The sequence below is a fragment of the Neurospora tetrasperma genome, assembly GCF_000213175.1.
Source record: "Neurospora tetrasperma FGSC 2508 unplaced genomic scaffold NEUTE1scaffold_2, whole genome shotgun sequence".
NCBI lineage: Eukaryota > Fungi > Ascomycota > Sordariomycetes > Sordariales > Sordariaceae > Neurospora > Neurospora tetrasperma.
In genome coordinates, this window is record NW_009799100.1 from 432,423 (window position 1) to 454,073 (window position 21,651).

Genomic DNA, 21,651 nt, shown 5'->3' on the forward strand with positions numbered 1-21,651 from the left:
GGGACAACAGCAGCTGCAACCAAACATCTACACCAGCTCAGTTTCGAGAACCAGCAGCTGCGGTGCTTCGGCATCTGCGGGCGACTTCTGGAAATCCTCTCGACTCATATTTTCCTAGAGCTCTCCTGATTCTGACGAGTGTCCTTCCTATACCTTCTCTTCTCCGAAGCAGTTTCTCACAAAGCGAGACTTTGTGGAGAGGTTATCATCAACATCGCTTCTTCAGCGCCATCAATGATCAAACCGGGCTTCGGGGACGACGGAGCCTGGAGCCCTCCTGATTCTGAAGGTCCCGATCTCGACACCTTGTCAGTGCTCTCAGATTTCTACCATCACCGGCGGACGACGAGATAGACTGGTCTTCAGACGAGAATTTTGAGAGTCTGGCTCATCAGCTCACGACGATCGGAGAGCCGCAAGTCCGACTTGGTGCCGGTGGAAGCTTCAAGGCTTTCCGAAGCAAAGGAGAAGACATGCCTTGTTGAGGAAATCAGGACATGGACCGGCTCCAGACGGCCAGGCCCCAATCCGACTCCCACAGAGCAGTGCCCAACCCGGGACCGGAAGGCCGCTGCTACAGATAGAATCTTTCCATGTGGCAGGCATGCGGAAAGTGCTGCATGACAGCAATGGAAAGTCAAGATCGACTTCGGCACGTAGAGGTAACGTGTCCGGTAGAAATTCTGCGCAAGAAGGTGCACTTCGCAGAGGGGACGAAACCCCCGATGCCAGACACTCTGAAGGGTCTTTCTCTATTAGCGACATTCTCCTTCAAGGTTCACCACTCTTCAAGAAAGCCAAGGCATGTGCCATAACTTACTGCTGGGTTGTGATATAGTCTCCATGATGTGTATATAAACCCAGGATCCCCCCGCCTTTGGAGCAGTCTTGTTTTCACCATCTTTATCCGCTCCGGGTTTCTTCTCACCATCCTTCGCTTCACCAAAATCTGTACCCTCCCACAAGCGGTTCCCACAAGCGGTTTCCACCAACAGCCCCACGACTTCCACTGACAGCTCCCAAATTATATGAGTCATCCGATCTGTCGTTCTGCTACTATCGCAGACACTATCGACACGATCATCGACGACATTGGATTCAAGATCTACGACACGATAAAGCATCTTGACATCTTTTATCCCGGGCGGATTATCGTCTGATCTTTGACGGCTTTGGCGGGTGCTGAATTACTGTGCGCTCCCCGCTACATCCTCGCCACCAGAACCAACTGAACCCTCCTGCTACTGCCATCTTTGGGGAAGAAGGAAGGATGAAAAACTCTGCTGATGCTGGGTACTTCCGTCAGATTGTTTTGGTTCCTCTTCTCTAAAAAGACTCTCTGGAGTATTCAACCTCTGCCAATCTACAGCCGACATGAGGCGACGACTACCACTAGGGCAAAGGCAGAACAAGCAGAACAAGCAGAACAAGCAGAATCCGCAGAACAAGCAGAACAAGCAGAACAAGCAGAACCCGCAAATCCACCAGTTCATCGACCCCAATGTAGAGAACGTCGAGTATCTCCTGGATATCAGAACGAGGGAAAGGCAGAGGCATGGCTTCCTGCATTCACTTCACCATGGCCAGATCCTATCGGTGCTGTGTGTCAATTGGTGTTGCTTGAGTTGGTAACAGGTTGTTTCGAATGTCTGACCGCAACCCGTCTCTGTACACTCAGAAGGCCTTTCGGTGCTGTCTGTCTCTCGGCGGTGGAGGAAGAGAGTCGAGTTGGTTTTGGCCTTATAATCGCAATTCGGCTCTGTAGACGTACACTTATAAGGCTTTTCGCGCTCGGAGTCAGGGTGCTCAAGAGTCTGGAGTACGAACTTGGGCTGCTCGCTCGGGTCAGCTTCGCCAAGTTACTTACCCATCAATCAAATGCCTTGAGGAGCTTCTTCGAGAGAAAGACCCTGGGCAGGGGCGCAGGCAGACAAGTGGTTCCAACTATCAAAGTTGTTCGACTCAGACAACAACTGAGAACACCACCTCGACCTATCGGCTTCAGTTTCCTAACAGTCTCAGTGGCGGCTTGCATCGTTCTCCTTGCTTGATGCTACGGGTCAGTCATGCTCTGCAAACCTCAAGGAAGGGAAGCAACTGTCCACAGAACTTCCCAAACTGATGAGAGAGGGGGTTTCTGCTGCCAACTTGATCACATGGGCATTCACCTGCCCTTATCGTACCTTTGGCCGCTGTCCGTCCCAGGGCCCATCTTCCAATGATGACCCGCGGTAGCGAAAGGGGTCCGCTCCCCTCTTTGCCTGGAGATCGTTCAACGCAAGAGGCACCACGCAGCTTTCACCTCACCATACTTCCAAGAAACTAACCCATGTCAAGTTCCCCGACAGCAGCGACCAGTGTAAACTAAGCAAACGCGATGTCTCACATAGCGTCGAACTCCCTGAACCAATCCGCTCACTACCGACTGTCACTCGCATGCGCGCCCGCTCCCATCCGCAGCGACCATTCAACGGCGGTCCTCACGGATGAGGCTGGCCATTTCGAGGTCCCGCAAGGACTGCTCGTTATGAGGGAGTTCACCCCCCTGCCTCGCCAGAGAGGTCTCCGTGTCAGCGGAGAAGACATATGGGCCTGGAATATCTCCCTCGGTGGGGCCGGCACGTGTCGACCCCAACGCGATATTGCCATATCTGCGAGTGTTAAAGTACATATGCAAATGTCTGGAAGATTCGCACCCAGTCGTCGGCATGGTAGCCGCCATACAACACGACGCCGTCCTGCTCAACGCGCCTCGGGAAGCGCGGCGGGCCTTGATGGTTCGGCCGTGTTGTACAACGATGGAGCGCGATGAACATGGTCGCGGAGATCGACTCGAGAACCATGATCATGTTCAGCTTTTTTGCTCGATGTTTCATTCCGGTCAGTTCCAGGTAGAACGAGGGCGTGTTGTTGACACCTGATACCAAAGAAACGCCGACATTGACGTACTAATCTTCATCTTGAGTGTTCACACAGCATGCTGCATGCCATATCGGAACCGGTTTCAGTTACGTCTGGAACCAAAACACCATCCTACAATACATGGGTCGACTGTACCGTATTGGTCAGAGGGGGGTGCCGCCATCCAAACCACTCAAGCACCTGAACAATTGTTGGAGCCCTGGGTTAAAGATGAAGCGTGGCATCCACGCCCTCTGCGACCGCCTTAGCATCGATCTTTGCTCGGGAGCCGTCTGAGCCGTCCGTGCGGAGGGTCGCCTACAGGTTTCGTTGTACGGCTTCAAAAACGTCACCCATCCGATCTGATGTTATATAAACCTTACAAAAACAACGATTTCATGTTCCGTCCCGTTGCGTCCATGTCGGATTCCTTGTTATTGTTGAGGGCCGTGACGGTGGTTACTCGAAGGGAATTGGAAGGGATGTTTGAAAGGCTTGGGTTGGGCAATTCCCCAAAATTGACGATGAGGAGCTTCACTGGTTGGTAAAGGCAGTAGAAGCGGTGTATGGGCTTTTGGACGTTATCCCCAAGTAGAATTCTAATTACCTAGGTCTCTGAGATTTCAGTCTACAGCTTCCACGCACACGAAGACGCATGGCTCAAACATCCCATGTTGACGACTCCGTCATGGAGTCCGTTCCTTGCGTCGTTCACTCTCGATCACCATCATCAACTTCATCAACATCATGGCATCCGAGTTAAGCATACCTCTATCTAGAGGTACCTGGATTGATACACGAAGCCCCCACCCAATTCAAGCAAACAATACAAGCAACACCAAGACTAACAGCCTTGGAAGTCCGTTTCCTCTCTCCTTCTTACCCCGTCCAGATGTTCTGGCATCATAGCTGTCTTCAAATCCAGACCATGGGCGAGGTCTCCAGGCGCGATGAGTTCCCGGACGTACGAATCACGACGGTGCCTTCATCACTAGAATGTATCCTTCTTCTCCGCGGCGTGATATTACATACTTCATCAATGAAGTGGTTCACGTCTGTGCCGCGTCGACCGGCTGGTATGGCCACGTCCGGGAGTGACGGTTTTGATAAATGGTTTGGATGATATGGTCAACGAAAAACGAGATGAAAAAGGGAAGATACCTTGCGACGACAAGCTGGGAAGTCGTCACTCGGGTCTGGAGATACCGGAGATTTGGTGACGGCGAGGTGCCCATTTCGTCTGATTCACGTGTGTTGATCGGTTGGGGCGTTCTTCCGTTATCGTCCTGCGGTGGGTCCCTGGATGTCGGTCTTGTCTGCCAGATGTTTTCGCATCGGAGTCTGAAGGGGACCGGTGAATTGGTGCCCTAGAGAGGGTGCTGGTGCCTTGGAGAGAGCTGGCCTTTGGAACGGCAACCATCCAAGGTTTAAAGACCACGAGAGACGAAGAGAAAGAACTCTCCTCGCTGATGACACTCGCATTGATCACTAGAGAGGTGCGGCGGCAGGGAGAGGGTAGGTGTCAAGGCTAACGGCATCCCTTCCGTTGAAAGGGGTGAATAGGGCCTTGTTCACGTCGGTATAGGTACCTTACTAAGTCCGTCGCTGTCGTCGTCCAAGGGATCTGCAAATCCTAGGTACTCTACCTCTACACTTTTGAGTTTGGTTTAACCCCTCTGGTCGCCGTTGTGCCTGGAGTGCTTTCGCCCAAAGGGCCGTCGTGATTGAGTTGACGGGGCTGACTTACGCTAGGCGGGCATTGAAGCGAATGTGTTGCGGCGTGGAGCGAATGAGGTGTGAACAAAAACGACAACAAAGTTCCTAACTATGTTGAAGAGAAAGGAATTTGGATGAGAGATTGGGCCAGGGGGGCGGGAGAGGGATCTTAAGGGGTAGCTTTCTGGGTGTCCCAACGGATCATGGCGTTTATGGCAGGCGCAGGGGCATTTGGCCAATGCGAAATAGTCGGCCGATGTATTGCAGAATCGTTGAAACATTCCACACAAAGGAAAGCCCAATGCTAAAGGCCATTGCCGGTGGGCATTCAGGCCGACTGCGCTGACGCTGGAATTTAACACCAGGATGTCGATATCCGTATGTGGGGAATTCCAAGCGGTGATGATGGCGGCCTGGTCCGTCTGTGGTTACTGGGACCGGATGGATCCATGGTGAATCAACCACAACGAGCACTCGTTTCTTTGCCAACTTCCATTCGAGGCACCGGGATATGATCCAGGTGAAGAGGCTCGACATGGAACATGGCCGCGGCCACAGTGCCCTTGTCGAAATTACAGACCAGTATCCCAAAGGGCAGCCAGAGCAGTTGGAGGTCCATCAAACACCATGGAATCCAATGCTTCCAGCTCAGAGAAAGGCTCCCTCTCCCGTCCAAACACCACCACAGCCCGACAACCCAAGCCTCACCGCCAAATATACCAAAGAAGTCGCCCATACCTCAAAGAATCACCGGGCCAAACGTGCAAGCCATGTACAATGACACGGCCCTGCGCAGCTGGAAGTACCAGAATCGCAAATAAGGAGCGCCCCATATCCTCCTATACGACTGCCCGTTCAAACACAACCGCCCCAAGACACTTCAGCGCCAATTTAGGTAACCCCGAAGTGCACGAGCAGGCCGACTCTCACTACATACATGGGGATGATGCGGCGGTCCAACGTCCCCTGCTCAGAGGGATTCCCTAGCGGCATTCGCAAAAAAATGGGAAACATACTGCGAAATGTACCCCGAAGCTGCATCAGTGCTAAAGCGTTCAGCTGCGGAGATGCGGCTAGTATCTGAGACCTGAGGTGCATGGAGCGGCTTCGTACCACTTCACCACCACGATACAGCCAGAAAAGAAACTCCAGCTCTAGCGAGCGATGCGGCTTTGATGAGCGTTCCTGATGGCAAGCGACAGCTGCTGTCAAAGGGTTATATTAACCTTTCCTCCGATCCGCTGCCCAAAGATAGGTAGCCTTCAAGGGGTCGAGTACAACTCTTGCTACCAGGTTTTTGCCAGAGAGGTGGAGACGGGATCTTCTCCATCAAGCATCCTCCTGTCTTAGCCGGGCAGCTGTACCTTACATGGAGTGGCAGCTCCCGGAGGGACGTCGAGGCTCTCAAGAAGAAGCTGATGGCTGCATTCAACATGGCAGATGAGTACCGCAGCGCCCTATGTCCTCACACACCTACCTCCAAGGTTCTGGGGTGAAGAAATGCCCTCCTCAACGGCGTTTTTGTCGAAAAGAAAGGTGCTTGGCCCTGGGGCTTGTAGGCAAGTCATTCCGGGAGGCAGACCATGGCGAGTACCGGAAACTTTTTGCTGAGAGCTTGATATGGTAGGTAGAATGCTAGAATAGGCACCTAGGTATAGAGATGATCAAGAACCAAAAAGGAGCGCCGCGTGGGGGGAGGGAATACAAGATGAGAAGCAGAAGCGCGGAGAGGATTTTTAATACCTACCTGTATGGAGATTACTGTAATGAGGTAATATGCGGCGAGGGGGAACACGAGAGTTGGTTTAAGTGAAAGATGTAGGGTACCTACCTAGTGGGCTGAGGCCAGGCCATGTAAGTAAGGCTGAGAGAAGCAAATGGTCGGGATTTAACAAACGGGAGTAAGATGTGAAAATAACGGTGTAAATGACGTGGAAGAAGAAATCAGACTTGAGACACCAATCTTCTCAATTAGAGTGATCATTCTGAATTGCCTTTTTCTTGTCAAATTGTTGTGTGATTTTGTACTGCAATTCCCGTTGCCGACGAGGCTGTAAGTTGATATCGGTGGTAGCGAGCTGGGATTATCGTGATAGTTGCTGCAGCAACCCCCCTGTAAATCAACAAACATGGCGATCGGCGTCGTCGTTCGGAACAGGCAGTTTTGCTTGGTGTGTGTATACCGATTATGGATGAAATATTCAGTTAAAAATTATTATCCAGGTATATTCGACGTCAGCGTCGTCCGGACCGCATTCCAAGAAGGTCCAGTGATGTGATACACCTGGTGGCAATCGTCATTGTTGTTCCTCCTTATTTGCTGCTGTTCCTTGGTTGGGACCAGACATGGCAGATGACAATGTGGATGACCAGGCCGCTCGATCTTGACTCAAAGACGCATTCGTTGGAGGTGCGGAATCTGAAAGCTGGCTTGAATCTATCTTTGGCGGAACGAAGATGTCAATGAGTGGAAATGGAGACAAGTGAGACATCCGCCCGAGTTGACCTCTAGCCTGGCCGTCAAAAGCAACCTAGTCCGGACTGTCCGGCTTGTCACGGCGGCAGGCAGGTGCCAAGCCGAGGGACGGCCCAGCCTCCAGTTCCAGGGGTGCACGGGCGGGTGTGTGCCCCAATTGGTTGCTGTGATGATTCTGGTGGTTCTGGCGGCTGGGCCAGTGAAGCATGGAACCCTGCTAGGTAAAGTGGAGACGGGAATCCCCGCGTGTGCCATGGCAGCATTTAGGGCGCTGTAACACTCTCCTTACAGTGGCTTCAGGTACCTCCAGGCCCCAACACGCCGTCACCTCATGTCCACTAACGGCCGCGATCCACAAATTCGATGACTTGGAATCCACTTTGACCACACAGAGTCAACAAAAGATTCTACAACCGGGACTTTGTCACCAGACTGAGGACTGCCCGCCCGTCACTCGAGAGACTGCCATCGGTCCATTGCAACATCCAGTCAATGTGAGCCCCAACCACACACAAGAGGGTTCTCCCGCCATCATCATCATCCCTAGTCGAGTCGACGAGCGTTGTCATCTGTCCAGACCAGCGTCAACATCGATATTCTGGACGCGTTACTTGTCTGCCCACCCCAGCGAGAAAAAGACAAAAGAGCAAAGTCAACACCACAGCCAAGGCAAAAGACGAGCCATTGACAAGTCACCTTACATCACCAACCACCACCACCTACCAAGCAATGACGCTATAATCTTCGGATCCCTCTGCCATCACACGCGCACCCGCTGGACGACGACCGTGCCTGTTGTCGCCTGTCTTGTCGTCCTGGCGTCTGCTTGTCGGTGGCTGTTAGAGTTTTTAACAACAACCTATAACCACCACCACCACCACCATCTACCGACCACCGACCATGCCTACAACCCACGTCGAGCCCAACTCGGAAGCACTGCTTCAGGAAATTGCGAATTCCCTCTACAAGGCCAGGAAGGTCGTGGTCATCACCGGCGCTGGAATCAGCACCAACTCGGGCATTCCCGTGAGTAGCATTCGGCAGCTAAACAACGCGCGCCCCCTCTCCCGCTAATAGCCCTCCCAACACCACAGGACTTTCGATCCGAAAATGGTCTCTACTCCCTGATCCAAGCTCAGTTCGATGCCGCCGCCGCCGAGAAGCAGAATGCTTCCCAAGAGTCCGAGACGTCTGCTGATCGACCGGCGAAACGACTCCGAATCGACCCTCAAGACGCCAACGGAAAAGACGTGAGCGACTCCGAGCTACCTGATACGAGCGCGGTAGGGGAGGACAAGATACACGATTCAATCACAGTCACCACCCCCCGGTCCAAGATCACCAGCAACAATGGACAGCCCTCGGACCGCCCTCCCCATTTTCAGGCCTCTCCGCCCACCCTCGATTTCTCCCATCTGCGCGACGACCGCGGCCTGGGCTCTTCGCCCTTGTCCTCGCCTCCGCCGGTTCTGCTCGATCCCTACCGTGACAGCTCGACTTCGCGCTCTTCCCGCAGTGGCAGTGTCTCTTCGTCCGACTCCGACAGCGAAGATCCCTCGTCCGTATCTACACCTTTCCTGACGTCCCAATCGTCGTTCTCGTCCAAGAACACGCTACCAAACATGAAGGGCAAGGATCTCTTTGACGCCCAAATCTGGTCGTGTCCCGTCAAGACGTCGGTTTTCTACACCTTTGCGACCATCCTTCGCCATAAGGTGCGCGCCGCCGAGCCAACAACCAGCCATCACTTTGTCAGTGTCCTCCGTGACAGCAGAAAACTGGTCCGTTGCTACACCCAAAACATCGATCAACTGGAGGAACGCGTCGGTCTGGCCACATCGCTCGAACTCGGTGCTGGTAGCCGCTACCGTTTTTCGACCCGAAAGCCTGCAGGTGGCCGGTCCAAGGATGCAGATCAGAGCCAGGAAGAGGACCGCCCCTCGTCAAGTCAGGGACAAAAGGAGAATGAGTGCCCGCCAGCAAGTCAACCACCGGCATCCCAACCCGAGGCTTCGCAGGATACATCGTCACAACCGGCCGCCCCTAACCGTGGTGTCGAATGCGTTTTCCTCCACGGATCCCTGGCCGAGCTTCGATGCTTCGTCTGCGCCCGGACCGCCTCGTGGGATGATGCTGATCGCCAAGCGGATACCCTAGCTGGTCGGCAACCAACTTGCCCCCATTGTGCTGGTGCGACGGCAGCCAGAGAGGAACGGGGCAAACGAGCGCTGGGAGTAGGCAAGCTTCGCCCGGATATTGTGTTGTACGGCGAAGAGCACCCACATGCTCACCTGATCAGTCCTCTGGTGCAGCACGACCTTTCCCTCGGACCGGATATGCTTCTCATTCTTGGCACCAGCATGAGAGTTCATGGCCTAAAGGTGTTGGTGAAGGAATTTGCCAAGGCTGTTCATGACAAGGGAGGTAAGGTGGTGTTTGTCAACTTTACCAAACCCCCTGACAGTGTATGGTCGGATGTTCTTGATTTCTGGGTGCAATGGGATTGCGACGCCTGGGTGGGAGATCTCCAGACTAGGAAGCCTGCGCTGTGGTTGCCACCTGGTACGGTTTTGCCGGAAGAAGAGAAGGCCAAGGCTAGTAAGGCCAGAACTAGTGGTGGTGGAGAGACTAGCAAGAAGAAGGCTGAGAAGGCCGCCGACAAAGCAGCCGAGAAGAACGAGAAGAGTACGGACAAGGACAAGGCAGTGGAGAAAAACAATGTCGAGAAGGACAAGTCTGACAAGACCGATGAGCCTCCGACATCTAACAGGAGGAGGGAAAGCGACAATAAGGGTCTGAAGGCACTGGTCGAAGCAGCAAACACGGTCCAGGACCAGTTCGCTATCGAGGCCCTGAGTGCCTTGAAGAAACACAAGGTAACTCCGGAGGAGATGAGACAGCAACAGGAGTCAACCGAAACAACCGAGGCAGAGATGCCGCCACCGCCGGCACCTGTTACAAAGACAGCTCAAAAGCGACCTACGAGAGCCCCGAGGGAACCCAAACTCAACCCCGATGCGAAACGACCGGCGTCTGTACGTGATCATAAGAACAATGCGGCACATCTGGTTTGGAGGATCATGAGCAACTTGGAAGTTATCAGGAATCTGGAAAGAGAAGTGGAGAAGCAAGTGCCTATTCCTGCTGAGACGAATACTAAGGACAAGTCGAAGGCCAAGAAGAAAAAGGTTACTGCTTCTCAGAACGACAAACCAAAAGCAGCGGCTGGAAAGAAGCCCCAGCCTAACCGGGACATTCAACCACCGGTACAAGTGTCTGCCAGTGACGCAGGTGGCAACGTTCCAGAACAGGACGAAATCCAGGTGGACCTTGAAGCCGACTCCATCACCGCAGCGGTTAAGACTCGCAAGCGAAAACGGAATGTCACATGGAAAATGATACGGGGTGTCGAGACCCGCGTCTCTCTCGATACAAACGGGACAGAGGTCGCTCTCCCACCACCACATCATCCCCATGCTACCGCCGTCCCGGTTAACATCCCATTCAAGGCGCCTCAACGTCAGCGTTCCAAGACTCCTGAAGTCCCTCAGCCTCCGGCACCACGACAAACACAACTCTTACCGCCAGCAACGATACCCAAGAACCGAGCGCTGCCGAAACCCAAACCGCAGGCCCCTCGAAACCGAACCAACAGCGGTGCTAGCATACCGCCTCATACGGCGATACATACAACCGCAATCTTCACACCCAAACCTCTCGCCAACCTCGCTGTTGAGGTAGTTGACAAATATGACGCCGGTTTCGAAGAGACTGATCGGCTGATCGCTAGGTACCATGAGCTTGCTTCGAATTCGCAGTCTCGCGCCTCCACTCGCGCTTCCAGTCCGCAGCCGAGACAAACTGAGACCCCCAAGGAACACCAGCTACCGCCCCTGAATATGAGGAACCTCAACAATGCCCAGACTACCGTTCCAAGCCGAGGTTCAACCGTCACCAAGGGGGGCAGAAAGAGGAGTAAGACTGGACCCGCCAATGGCTTGCTTAAGTTGCAGGTGTTGGAGCCCAAGTTCGATACACCCGGACCGTTGTCAGAGAACGTGTTGAGTCCTAATGTGGGCAGCCCGCCATTAGGTTCGAATGGACCGAGAGGTAGGATGGGCTCGGTACATCAACCGCAGGGACACAACGACCAGGAGAACCAACCACCAGGCCAAGAGCAACATGGGCAGCCGCCAGCAGACCAACAAGGACTGTGTCAGCAGCAACAACAGCAGGTACCGCCACATGGCCATCCAACCAACCAAGCCCGCAACCCTTTCTTCTACTCGGATCCTCTCGCGTCGCAACTGAGTTTCCCCCCTAGGTGGGGGGATCAACAGGAACAGCCACCTCAGTCCCAGTATCAGCAAGGCCCTTCCCCAGCGAACTACCCAACTGGGTATTGGAGTACCACCGCTCTCGATATGTTTTTCCGGCCATCCATGGATGCGCAAAAGCAGCCCTTGCAGGAACAGGAACAGGAACAGGAACAGAATATGGGCCTAGGCATCCAAGAACCCGCACCTGCACCCACGCCCGCGCTTGAAACAGAAAACGAAGCAGACGACCCCTGGATCGAAGCCGCTCGCCGTGTCCGTCAACGCTTGCCTATGGGGGGTGATCTCGGCGCGGCAGCACTTGCTCAGCTGGCAGTACAAGGAGCTCCAGTACCATCGACACTGCCGTTTTCGACGGTTCTCCCGGCAAGGGGCGTTCCAGCGAGGTTTTATACGCCTTTTCAGGCATGGCAGCAGCAGAGGTTGGAGGAGATACGGCAGCAGGGGCCACCGCTGGAGCAAGGCGGGCGGCAGCGGCAAGCTGTGGGGGCTGAGCCGGGGTCGATGGCTGGACCGGGATCAGGATCAGGACCAGGACCGGGACAAGGTCGGTGGCCGCCGGGGTGGTCGGCGGAGGAACAGTTGAGGCAGGAGGCGGCCATGATGCTGAGTTCCATGAGAGGGAGCGCTTAGGGAGTGTTTATCAAGGAACATTGGCATTTATGGCTGGGATGTAGGTGATGGGTATAGCATTACTGTGTGAGCGAACTTTGAGAAGTGAAGGTCACCTCTATAGAGGTAGGATTGCATCGATGTAGCATGTTACGGAGTATGACTACGGAGTATGACTACGGAGTATGACTATGCAATGGTATGAGTGAGGAGTACAGATGGATGAACATGTATAAATAGCATATTAGCACACAAGGATATAGCTTTGTCCTTTGGTTAACGGCGTTTAGCGGAGTTGATTAGGTACCTACCTATTACTATAACCTCCCTGCTACATTTGGGTAGATGTAGGTAGATGTAGATGTACAACACACCTGTCAGATCAAGTGCCTTCTTCCCATTCAACGTTTCTTGCTCCCCTTGGAGAAGAATATGGAATTCTAAAAATGCTTTAATTCGGGAATCGTAAGTCCGCCGTTGTATGTGTGGTAAGCTTTAAAAGCTGGACCTTTACTCCGTAGATTATACACTAGGTGTAGACGAACTACTAAATCGAAAAGAGGAGAGCAGTGTGCGTCGTATGTGTTGTACGTGTTCGAACCCCGAATACGACCGTCCTTTTTTTTATACCTTACTTGATTTGTTAGTACCTCTATATACATTCGGTATCGCGAGGTCCAGTTCTGTTCCCTGATGGTATATAGGGTCAGTCTATACACATAAGACAGAGTCTGTTTGGGCACCATGGCAGCACAAGGTTGAAACCAGACTAGAGGTAAGAAGGAACTTGGCTAGATTGAATATCGCGGAGGTAGGTATGAGACTTCTTAGATTCTAACGTGAGTGAACAAGATTGATTCCAACTGTTTCACAACATACCTAGAGCCCCCGCTCTCCAAGTACTTTAGTATCCATTAGTCCATTACCTCTAGGCATACCTAGGTACGTACCTACACACACATGGAGAAAATTGTAGGTACCTACCTATAATCGTCAAGTGTCGACTTGCTTCCATTAGATTCCAATAGAATCACAACGACATATCTCGGAGCTGGCTGTTTCCATTCGCTACTTGCCTCTAGGTACCTACCTACCTACCTTAGATATACTGCGAGTTACGTAGGTACCTCTGCCATCTGTTATCTTGGTGGAAAAGTTTGTGGTCGTACCTTCTGTTGTTGAAGGCTTGTTACCTGAGTGGTAGACTTCCACTTTGTAGGTAGACTTGACTCCGTTAGTTACGAACCGACGCGCTCCGACACAGCCACCAGTTGGAAGTTGGAGGGGGTCAAGTGGCTTCCATTGGATTGGTTCAGTTCAATTTGACGAGCCGCTTGAGTTTTTGGACAGCCCAGCACTGACCATGGTGATCTTCGTTGTCTTGTTGTTCCGTACATGTATTCTGACTTCTGCCACCACCTCTGTTACCACCGCCACCTATGTGGCATCCACTTCTGTTGGCCGGCCGTGCTTATGTGGCTCGAGATCCCATTCACTGCACGCGCTTCCATTCACCCACACTGCCTTCCTATTTATATATTTAAAGCAGAATGTTTTCATTGGCTCCGCCTCTCCCCTAGGTCCCCATCCGTCACACTTGATCTTTAACCCAAACCTTTTTCGTTGGGACCGCCTTCCCACCTAGCCTCCAACACTGTCAACACCCTAGGTACCTACCAATAAATACCAACAGCAACAGCAACAGGTACCTGCGATGGTTTCAAAGTGCCTCCAGCCCGGCTGTGCCAGACCTCCCTCGCTGGAATGAAAATGCCTACTAGGTATTGTATTGACCACCTGCGCTCGACAATGTAAGTCTTTCATGTCCCAGTCCTGCATCGATGCATTCCAGGTTCCCCAGCCCCTTGCGGTCGCAACTCTTCCAAATTGCAAATCGTCGCGGCCGCAAGCGCAGAAGAGAGCAACTTAGGCACGGCGAAAGCCTTCAATGTTCCCTCCCAACTACCTCTACCTCTACAACACTTGCTAACTCCTCTCCCCAATCACAGCTCCGCCGAACGTCGTTACCTACCTCCTCAAGTTAATTCTCCGCCGCCGAGCGCTTCCCATGGAACAACAATGGGACAACCTGTCGACATCGTGGAGCCCCACCGATGGAGTTGACGAAGGAAATTGGGAAGCTTGGTCGCCCACTGGGATCAGAAATGGAAGACACGTACAGGCTCACACTGGTTTCACAGAGTTTACCTATGCTCCGCCTGGATAAGGTCTACGAGGAGCATGTGCAGCGAGCATGGCGACTTTGCTCGAACCAAGCACTTTGGTAATTTGAAGCGCACAACGTACGACATGTGGTGATGGAAGGACTGGACTGAGGAAGCTTGGGATCTTTTGAACCAGTGTTTTCAGGGTGGGTTGAAGGGCGGTGGAGTTCTTTCTGGGAGGAAGTTGGCCTGCATGAACAAAGCCTCGGGAGACACTGGTCTATATCTAATTCAGAACACTCCTTTCCACTTGCCATCTGTTAACGTTCCTCATTAAGTGATTCACTGATCGCAAACTTTCCAATTGTGAATGCGATGAAGGAGTGACGGACTTCCACGCCCGAGGTTCGGCCAACTTCTCCATCTCGACCGTTCGAGTGTCCTTGCTCGCTTATTTCGCACTGATGAAGTAGTGGATGGGTTTGTCCTTGACATGGTCGTCGATGAACCGGACAGAGCTGGGGTTGAGTTGGTGTTCTAAAGCGCTTCCTTTCTTTGGTGGGTGCAAATGCGATTTGGGCGATAGACTATAACTTCTCTCACAACAAGCCCGAGGGATGTGAAGTTGATATTTGGTAGCCTAGAGGTACCGAGAAAACAAATTCAAACAGAAAGTATCAAGATGCCAGTAAATCCTCTTGAATGAGTTCAACATGGCTGTCTACCTTGAAGTTACGTATACCGCTTGCTAGGTAGACGGAGAAACAGATCCAATACGTTCCAAGATCCCTTTGACGCCTTTACTTGTCTTGATGAGGCCTGTCAATTGGGACAATATCTTGTAGAACTATTCCACGCGGGTTGCGACCATGGTCAGAAGACAACTAGCGCGAACGTTTCGAGAACAGAAGAAGGACACGAGTGGGAGAATCTGCTATAATACCTCTAGTGACCCAAGAGAAGTCCTGTCACACAAGCACAGGGGCATGCTTCCACTGCCTGGCCGAGTTTTGGCCGAGTTGCTTCTGACATCGAGAGGTATACCTGCCCTAAAGGCAAATAATCTCGCCTTTCTATATCAACCACCGTCCTCTTCTCCTATACTGAAACATTTGCTCATCGCTATATGTATCTGAAGGCTACACCGAAATATCACTACCAGTGTCGCCCTTAACACTTAATGTGCTCCCCACAAAAAAATAATAAAAAGAATAGAAGAGTTGAAACGGACACACGGGAAGCCCCAGCCTGCTAGCCAGAACAGGAGCCGGAAATATGGCAGAAGAGTGTACACACAACCTCAAGACCATGACCAAAGCAAGAAGCAAAGCAAAAATACAAAATGAACATGGAAAAAATATAGAAAAAAAAGAATTGCCCGGTCTGGGATTCGAACCCAGGTTTTGCACCACATTGGTTTGTACTGCGGTTTGCCAGACCGCTCCCCCGTTCGAACGTGCGTCCTCGGGGTGCCTTGGCCCTCAGCACAAAGTTCTGAAGTGCACGCGTTAAACCACTACGCCAACCGGGCTGTTGTCTGTTGTTGGAAAAGGGACACAAAGACCTAATACATGTACCCCAAGGCAGAGGGAGGGGGACACTGGGGGTACCGGGTACGTACCTCTTCCTGATGGGCTGGCGAGACTCTGAGGACGGGACTCGGTTGTTGCCTGCTTCTGCTGGGCTCCTTCCGTGAGAGATTCCAAAGGGCCTTTTGCAAGCGGTTGGCTGCTGGGAAGGCTGGCTGGTGGATTTGGTAGGACCGCTGGTCATCCTACCAGCACACGGCACACGAGGCCCAGTATTAAAGCGAGTCGGGTTCTCTGACACCCCGCGTTCTGATCTTCTCTTGGTGTTCTTTTTCTTTTCCGTTGCCTCCATCTCCCTCTCTTCTACCATCACCCACCATCACCATCATCATCACCATCACCATCATTCAAAACCAACGCACCACAACAGCAAGAGAAGCAACAGCGCTCAACAGCAACTTTGGCTGTATCCGACAATGTACGTGCCATTTTTCTTTTGTCAAAGCCATCCTTGGACGTCCACTGTCACAGTGTCTTCACCCCTTTCCATCCTTCTCCGCGTCTCGAATTGCTTCGCGCTTCGACAGGCAACTGACCCCCTGATCTCAGTCAACCCTATCTGGGCTTCAGCCCACTTGTCGCTTTCCCTGCGCCGCCAGAGGCGTCTTCGGTGCTTCGGCCTCGCAGAAGCCGGCCAGCAAGGCCAAAAAGCCCGGCCCCTAACACTCCTCCCAGCCTGTTCCAGCCTGCGCCCAGTCATATCACTCTTTGTCACTTTGACAGAGTAGAGGTACGTTTACTCCCATTTCATTTTCTTCATGCTTTGCCGCTTGTAGTGGCTCTCTTCTCGTTCCTGTGCCAATGAAAGAGACTGACATTTTGTGTTTCTAGACAACGGTAAGGCCAAAGTTGCCTTGTGACAAGCTTCGCGCGCCACCGAGGCCGCTCGACCTCGATCGGCCCTTTTGCCGGTGCTCTCTGCAGAAATTTGGAAGAGAGAGAAGGGAGATTGGCTTGGAATACCTCTAGACAGACTTCTAGCTTCTGAACAAGAAAAGAAATTGAAGCAATCATGGCACAAGAGGAGAAGGACGACCGTCTCCGCCTCCGACATGGAATGGCCATGATGGATGTCTTCTCGAAGGACCTGCGTCGTCGGCATGCGATCAAGCATCTGATTGCAAAAATCATTGTAGGATGGTCCCGTTGATAGAAACCGCCCGCTCTCCTGGAAGTCGGTCAAGGCTTGACAAAGGTTACGAAGCATTCATCACGAGAGTGTAGTGGGAATTGTCATGGGAACGAGCCGAGGGGGGCTGCTTCAACGGTGCATGGTGCATGATGTATGGTGATGCTTGTACATAGAACACAACACCAGTTGCATGAACAGTCACGGGGAGTTCCAGATTGCTCAGCTGAAGGATGTCTGTGTCATAATGTGCCTTTGCAACTCCACGATCTCTACCTGTAAACATGATACCACACTGCATTCTCAACGAGACACTCCCCTCTGGGCTTCGAGATCTTCAACATACAACCGTCACCATGATCTCCCATCAATCTCTTCACAAATAGAGGTTGTTTCTTCGTTTACGGAACCATGACACTCAACCGTGGCGTTTCGATCAATGTGTCAATACTGGAATGTCGACGGAGGCAACATGGGCTTCGGGGAAACTTCCGTCGAGATGAATAGAAGGAAGCCTAGAGGTGGAAGCGTTGCCTTTGGAAAGGACATTGTCTACTAGAAAAGGCCAAGTAAATGTGACCGCTAGAGTCTCGGCCAACACCATTGCTTCATGGATTTTTTCCGCATCACCAAATTTTGCAGGTATGAGCCCCAGCCACCAAATAGCCCCAGGCATACCACACACTTGACAAGTGAAACATGCCTCTATCTACATCTTATGGCAGCAGATACCATGGAGCGTAATTCAGCAGCAGAGTGTACAATACCTCTACACTGCACCTCTGAGCAAGCCCCAATGCTCAGAACACAAATTGCTGAACTTCTTGCTGCCCTGTCGGAGGCAGACATAAACCAAGTCTCAACGGAAGGCGCGTCTCACAGCGAAACCAGTGGACTTTCAGCGGGACACTCAACGGGCGTGTACCCCTTTCCCGTTCCCATCATCATTGGCACCACAATCACGGGCAACCAAGAACAGCGAATGAAGCACATATCCACTCGCCACGCCAAGGCCAGATAGATGCCGACTTCTAAGGAAAAAGCAAGACAGCACCAAAAAATGATCGTAAGATTGGAACTCGGGATCTTTTGCTGTTCCCTGGCTTGTTGCTTCCCCAAGGGTACCTCTAGACTCGGTCTCAACCTGCACCCCTAGGACCAAGGGAGGCGAGAAGAAAACCTAAGCTAGAGGTAGTCGGGACCGAAGAAGACTGGGAGGTAAACGAAGGAGAAAGAAAAGATGGAAGGAGGGGTGGGAAGAAGGAGCGGTATGAGGGGAGAAAGGATCGAGGGGTATGAGGACGGGAGGGTTAGATGGAAGGAGGGATGGAGGGGTAGAGGGGAAGGAGACGAGGTACGTAGAGATAGAGGTACATTTCACTTTGACTGGTCACCTGGTGGGCTGGTGGCGGTTGCCTGGTTGGTGCGAGTGTTTGTTGAGGCTCTGTCTACGGCTTGCCAGCTGCTCCAGCATGTATTCCACAGGCTAGGAGTGTCCAGTGGCTCCCATCGGTGGCCTGCAGATCTTTGAAGGTCATGGGTACTATTGAGCCACAAAATTACCCTGGTGTGTTGACGGTCCAGCCCTTGCTCATGACCACCAGACTCTCCCGTTCGTTTCACTCAGACAGAAGTGATTCCTTATTGGAATCTACCCCGCTCATCTTCTCGTTCCCATCAGTTACGAGACCGGAGGTCAGTAGGTAAAACTTCTGCCACTCACCTCTACTTCTCGTCCCTCTTCCCCTCCTCCTCATCTTCCCTCTTCCTTTTTCTCTCATGTCCACCATCATGAGTTAAACCAGACTCACCTTCATCGCCACTCTCACAACGGTTGGTATGGTATTCAGTTTCCTAGGTACCTTGCTTCATGCCCCAACAACAAGAACAACGCGCCACCATTCACTCACCGAAGTCATACACGATTCCGTCACCCTGCCTTCCCTGATACCTCAAGACTTCGACTCAGAAGCCGCTCAGAACTGAGATTTCTCATTACAGTCTGGCTTCCTCGGTCACCGCGACTCCTCGTGAGCAGCCCGATGCGGGTGCCGACGTCCGGGGAATGATGCTTCCGCTCGCGCGGACGCGGCTGGCGAAGAAGCTGACTCACTACATCCGCTCCATTGCCCCCGCCTACGGGATCCCCGTTGTCCGTAAGTTGCATGGCACTACCGCTTCAATCAGCTCGCATTCAGGATACCTACCTACTAACATGGCCCTAGTCTACACCGTCCATGGCGCCAAGAAGCTCCTCCCTTGGCCCGATGGCATACCGAGGGAGGGGCTTCAACCTCGTCAGCTACACCAACGATGCTGATGCCGAAATGCCATTCGGCCACTGGCGCCATGGACGGTACCACCAGCAGCTACGGCCACCCTGCCACTCCTGCGGCGAGGTTGGATACACTGGCAACAGTGGCTGCTAACAGCCAGGCGCTGCCCCTGGGATGTCAAGCCTGCCATCTTGGACTTGGACCAAGTGAACAACAGACCCTTGCAAGATCGGACTAACGGCTGTAACGCTGGTGCCGAGAATGCCATCGCCAACATGGACGGCCAGGAGTAAGTTCACACTCTCTGAAGACTGAAGCTGAGCGGACGCTGACACTCTGAATTAGGGAAGAGAAGTTCTTCAAGGCCAACGACGTGCCATGGCTCCAAAGGGAACTCAACATCCAAACCGCCTTCTCCGACTCCGGGGTGTCGAACTCCAAACCCAAAGCTTCGCCGGCCACCTAACCGCAACGAGTCCAGTCCCCGCGGACGAGATCTCGCTGCAGTTGCCTCGGCCATATCCCCGGCGGCTTGTAGATAAGTTTGGCCATCGGCTAGTCATCCACAGAGCCTACCCCTCGGCGCTTATGGGGTACTCAAAGGCGGCGAGATGCGCCAGTCAGAACCCTCATCCCCCTCAATCATCTTGCTTCACCAGCCTGTGGGTTCGCCCAGAACATTTTGCAAACCACATCCTGCGAGGACAATGACACTGCCCTGACCAGGTCATTGACAAGAAGAAGACACCGCCAGTGGCACCACCAAGGCCTTCGGAAGGATCAATTTTGCTTGGCCCAAGAAGAACGTCCCTATTAGCGACGACAAAAAGCCCGGATGATGCTCGCAACGCCATGCTGCGGGTCCGTTGTCGAGGACACTCAGGAGATTGTGGAGATGGAAAGGACAAGAAGCCAGTCTTCTTCATTTTCCACGATCACTCCGGCTTCTTCAAGGAGGAAGTCCTTTCGCCGCCCTCTTGGGACAACTGTGCTGCTTCCGCTCCCCTGGAGATCTCTTTCCCTGATGACGACTCTTTCGCCATGAAAGCAATCTTTTACGCTCTCGCTTTCCCCGGCCAGTTCATGAGCACACCCAACAGCGCTCTCGTCGGCCGCCTGACCATAATGCTTATTCAAATACCCCCATCCGTTACTCCGGATCTATGGAAGGCAGGCTCGGCAGACTCTTCAGTGTGTTGGTAGCTTCGTCAATGCGCAGCCAACCTGTGGTGGTGCTTACATGGTGGAGGGTTCAAAAGTGAGGAGTTGGTTGATTGGAGAAAAAGGAAGACAAAGACAAAAACCCAGAAACACGGCGGCAGTTTAAATACCCCGCCAGTACCCAGGCCACCAGTGCACCTTCCAAACGCCACCACATTGCGCGCCTGGGGTAGGAGTTGCCGCTCCAACAACTATGGCAGTAAGTTCCTTTCACTGGTTCACACCTCTACGTGCTTGTCGCGCAGCTGCTAACACCCAAAACAGACTCTTACCCAGGCCAGCAAGGTAACTTCCGCCACCAGAGGAAGACCTCAACATATCACTCTTCTTCTGGTGGCGGTGCGGCATCAACATGAAACACACAGCCTCACACTACTTCTACAGGTCCTACATCACTGCGGAGCCCAGACCTCAACTATGCCTCGCCCTCACAAGAGACCTTGCCCCCACAAAATGCTCTACGAAGCCGCGCATGCCTGGCAGACAACCTGCTATGTCGGCAACTTGACTCCTTACACCACTCAGAATGACCTCGTTCCCGCAGAACCCGTTGAGGACACCGCGACCCTCAAACCCAGTCACCTACCGGCTACGGCTCCCAGATGGCTTACATTTGGAGACCTTCGGCCCTGACCCGAGCCCCAAAGAAGCTGGAATTGCCGACTCGGGCGATGGACGAAACAGCTTCCTGTTGCTAGGGGTTTGGGACACCGCCGTCATGCTTCCGCAACGGCTTGCTGGCGGCTCTGCGCAGCCGCAAGCTCAACTCCCAGACCATCGGTGGACGGGTGTTGTGGTCACCGCTAGCCACAGCCCCGCCATTGGCAATGGTGCCAAGATCGTCGAGAGACCTCAGGGGCGAGATGCTCGAGGAGGAGGGCAGGCGAGGAGGGTGGAAGTAGGGGGCTCGAGAGTGAAGGAATGCGGAATTAGGGAATAAGAGTGCTGTTTTGTGGGTTGTGCGAAGAGCATGTGGGTTGGTCTTGTATGCAGAGCTGTTGCCTTCTTCTTCTTCTTCACCACCTCAGTCCACAAGTTCATACCTACCCAGGTAGAGGTAGTCTCACCACCATTCTGCCACTGTTCCCGCATCGTGCCAATGTTGATCACGTTCACTTCGACAAGTATTGTGTTTCCGAGTCTAGCTCAGGGACATCACCTTATAACTTTGAGAGAGCTCGCCGACATGTCATCCATGTGAGCTCACGCGTCATAGTTCTACGCCCTTA

General features: G+C 52.9%; 3 protein-coding genes across 3 annotated transcripts; all 3 read left to right on the plus strand.

Moving 5' to 3' along the window:
• Window positions 1-1,299: 1,299 nt before the first annotated feature.
• On the plus strand, window positions 1,300-2,490 carry NEUTE1DRAFT_144860 (uncharacterized protein; the record flags this gene model as incomplete). Its single annotated transcript, XM_009850683.1, has 2 exons — window positions 1,300-1,503; window positions 2,338-2,490. 2 exons carry the CDS (start codon window positions 1,375-1,377, stop codon window positions 2,488-2,490), a joined length of 282 nt encoding a protein of 93 aa, XP_009848985.1.
• Window positions 2,491-7,993: 5,503 nt separating this feature from the next.
• On the plus strand, window positions 7,994-12,426 carry NEUTE1DRAFT_144861 (uncharacterized protein; the record flags this gene model as incomplete). The annotated part of the gene is made up of 2 exons (XM_009850684.1): window positions 7,994-8,119; window positions 8,188-12,426. 2 exons carry the CDS (start codon window positions 7,994-7,996, stop codon window positions 12,061-12,063), a joined length of 4,002 nt encoding a protein of 1,333 aa, XP_009848986.1.
• Window positions 12,427-18,461: 6,035 nt separating this feature from the next.
• NEUTE1DRAFT_98884 (uncharacterized protein) lies at window positions 18,462-21,362 on the plus strand (the record flags this gene model as incomplete). The annotated part of the gene is made up of 7 exons (XM_009850685.1): window positions 18,462-18,628; window positions 18,927-19,081; window positions 19,419-19,490; window positions 19,566-19,735; window positions 20,213-20,396; window positions 20,541-20,625; window positions 20,948-21,362. 7 exons carry the CDS (start codon window positions 18,462-18,464, stop codon window positions 21,360-21,362), a joined length of 1,248 nt encoding a protein of 415 aa, XP_009848987.1.
• Window positions 21,363-21,651: the final 289 nt, after the last annotated feature.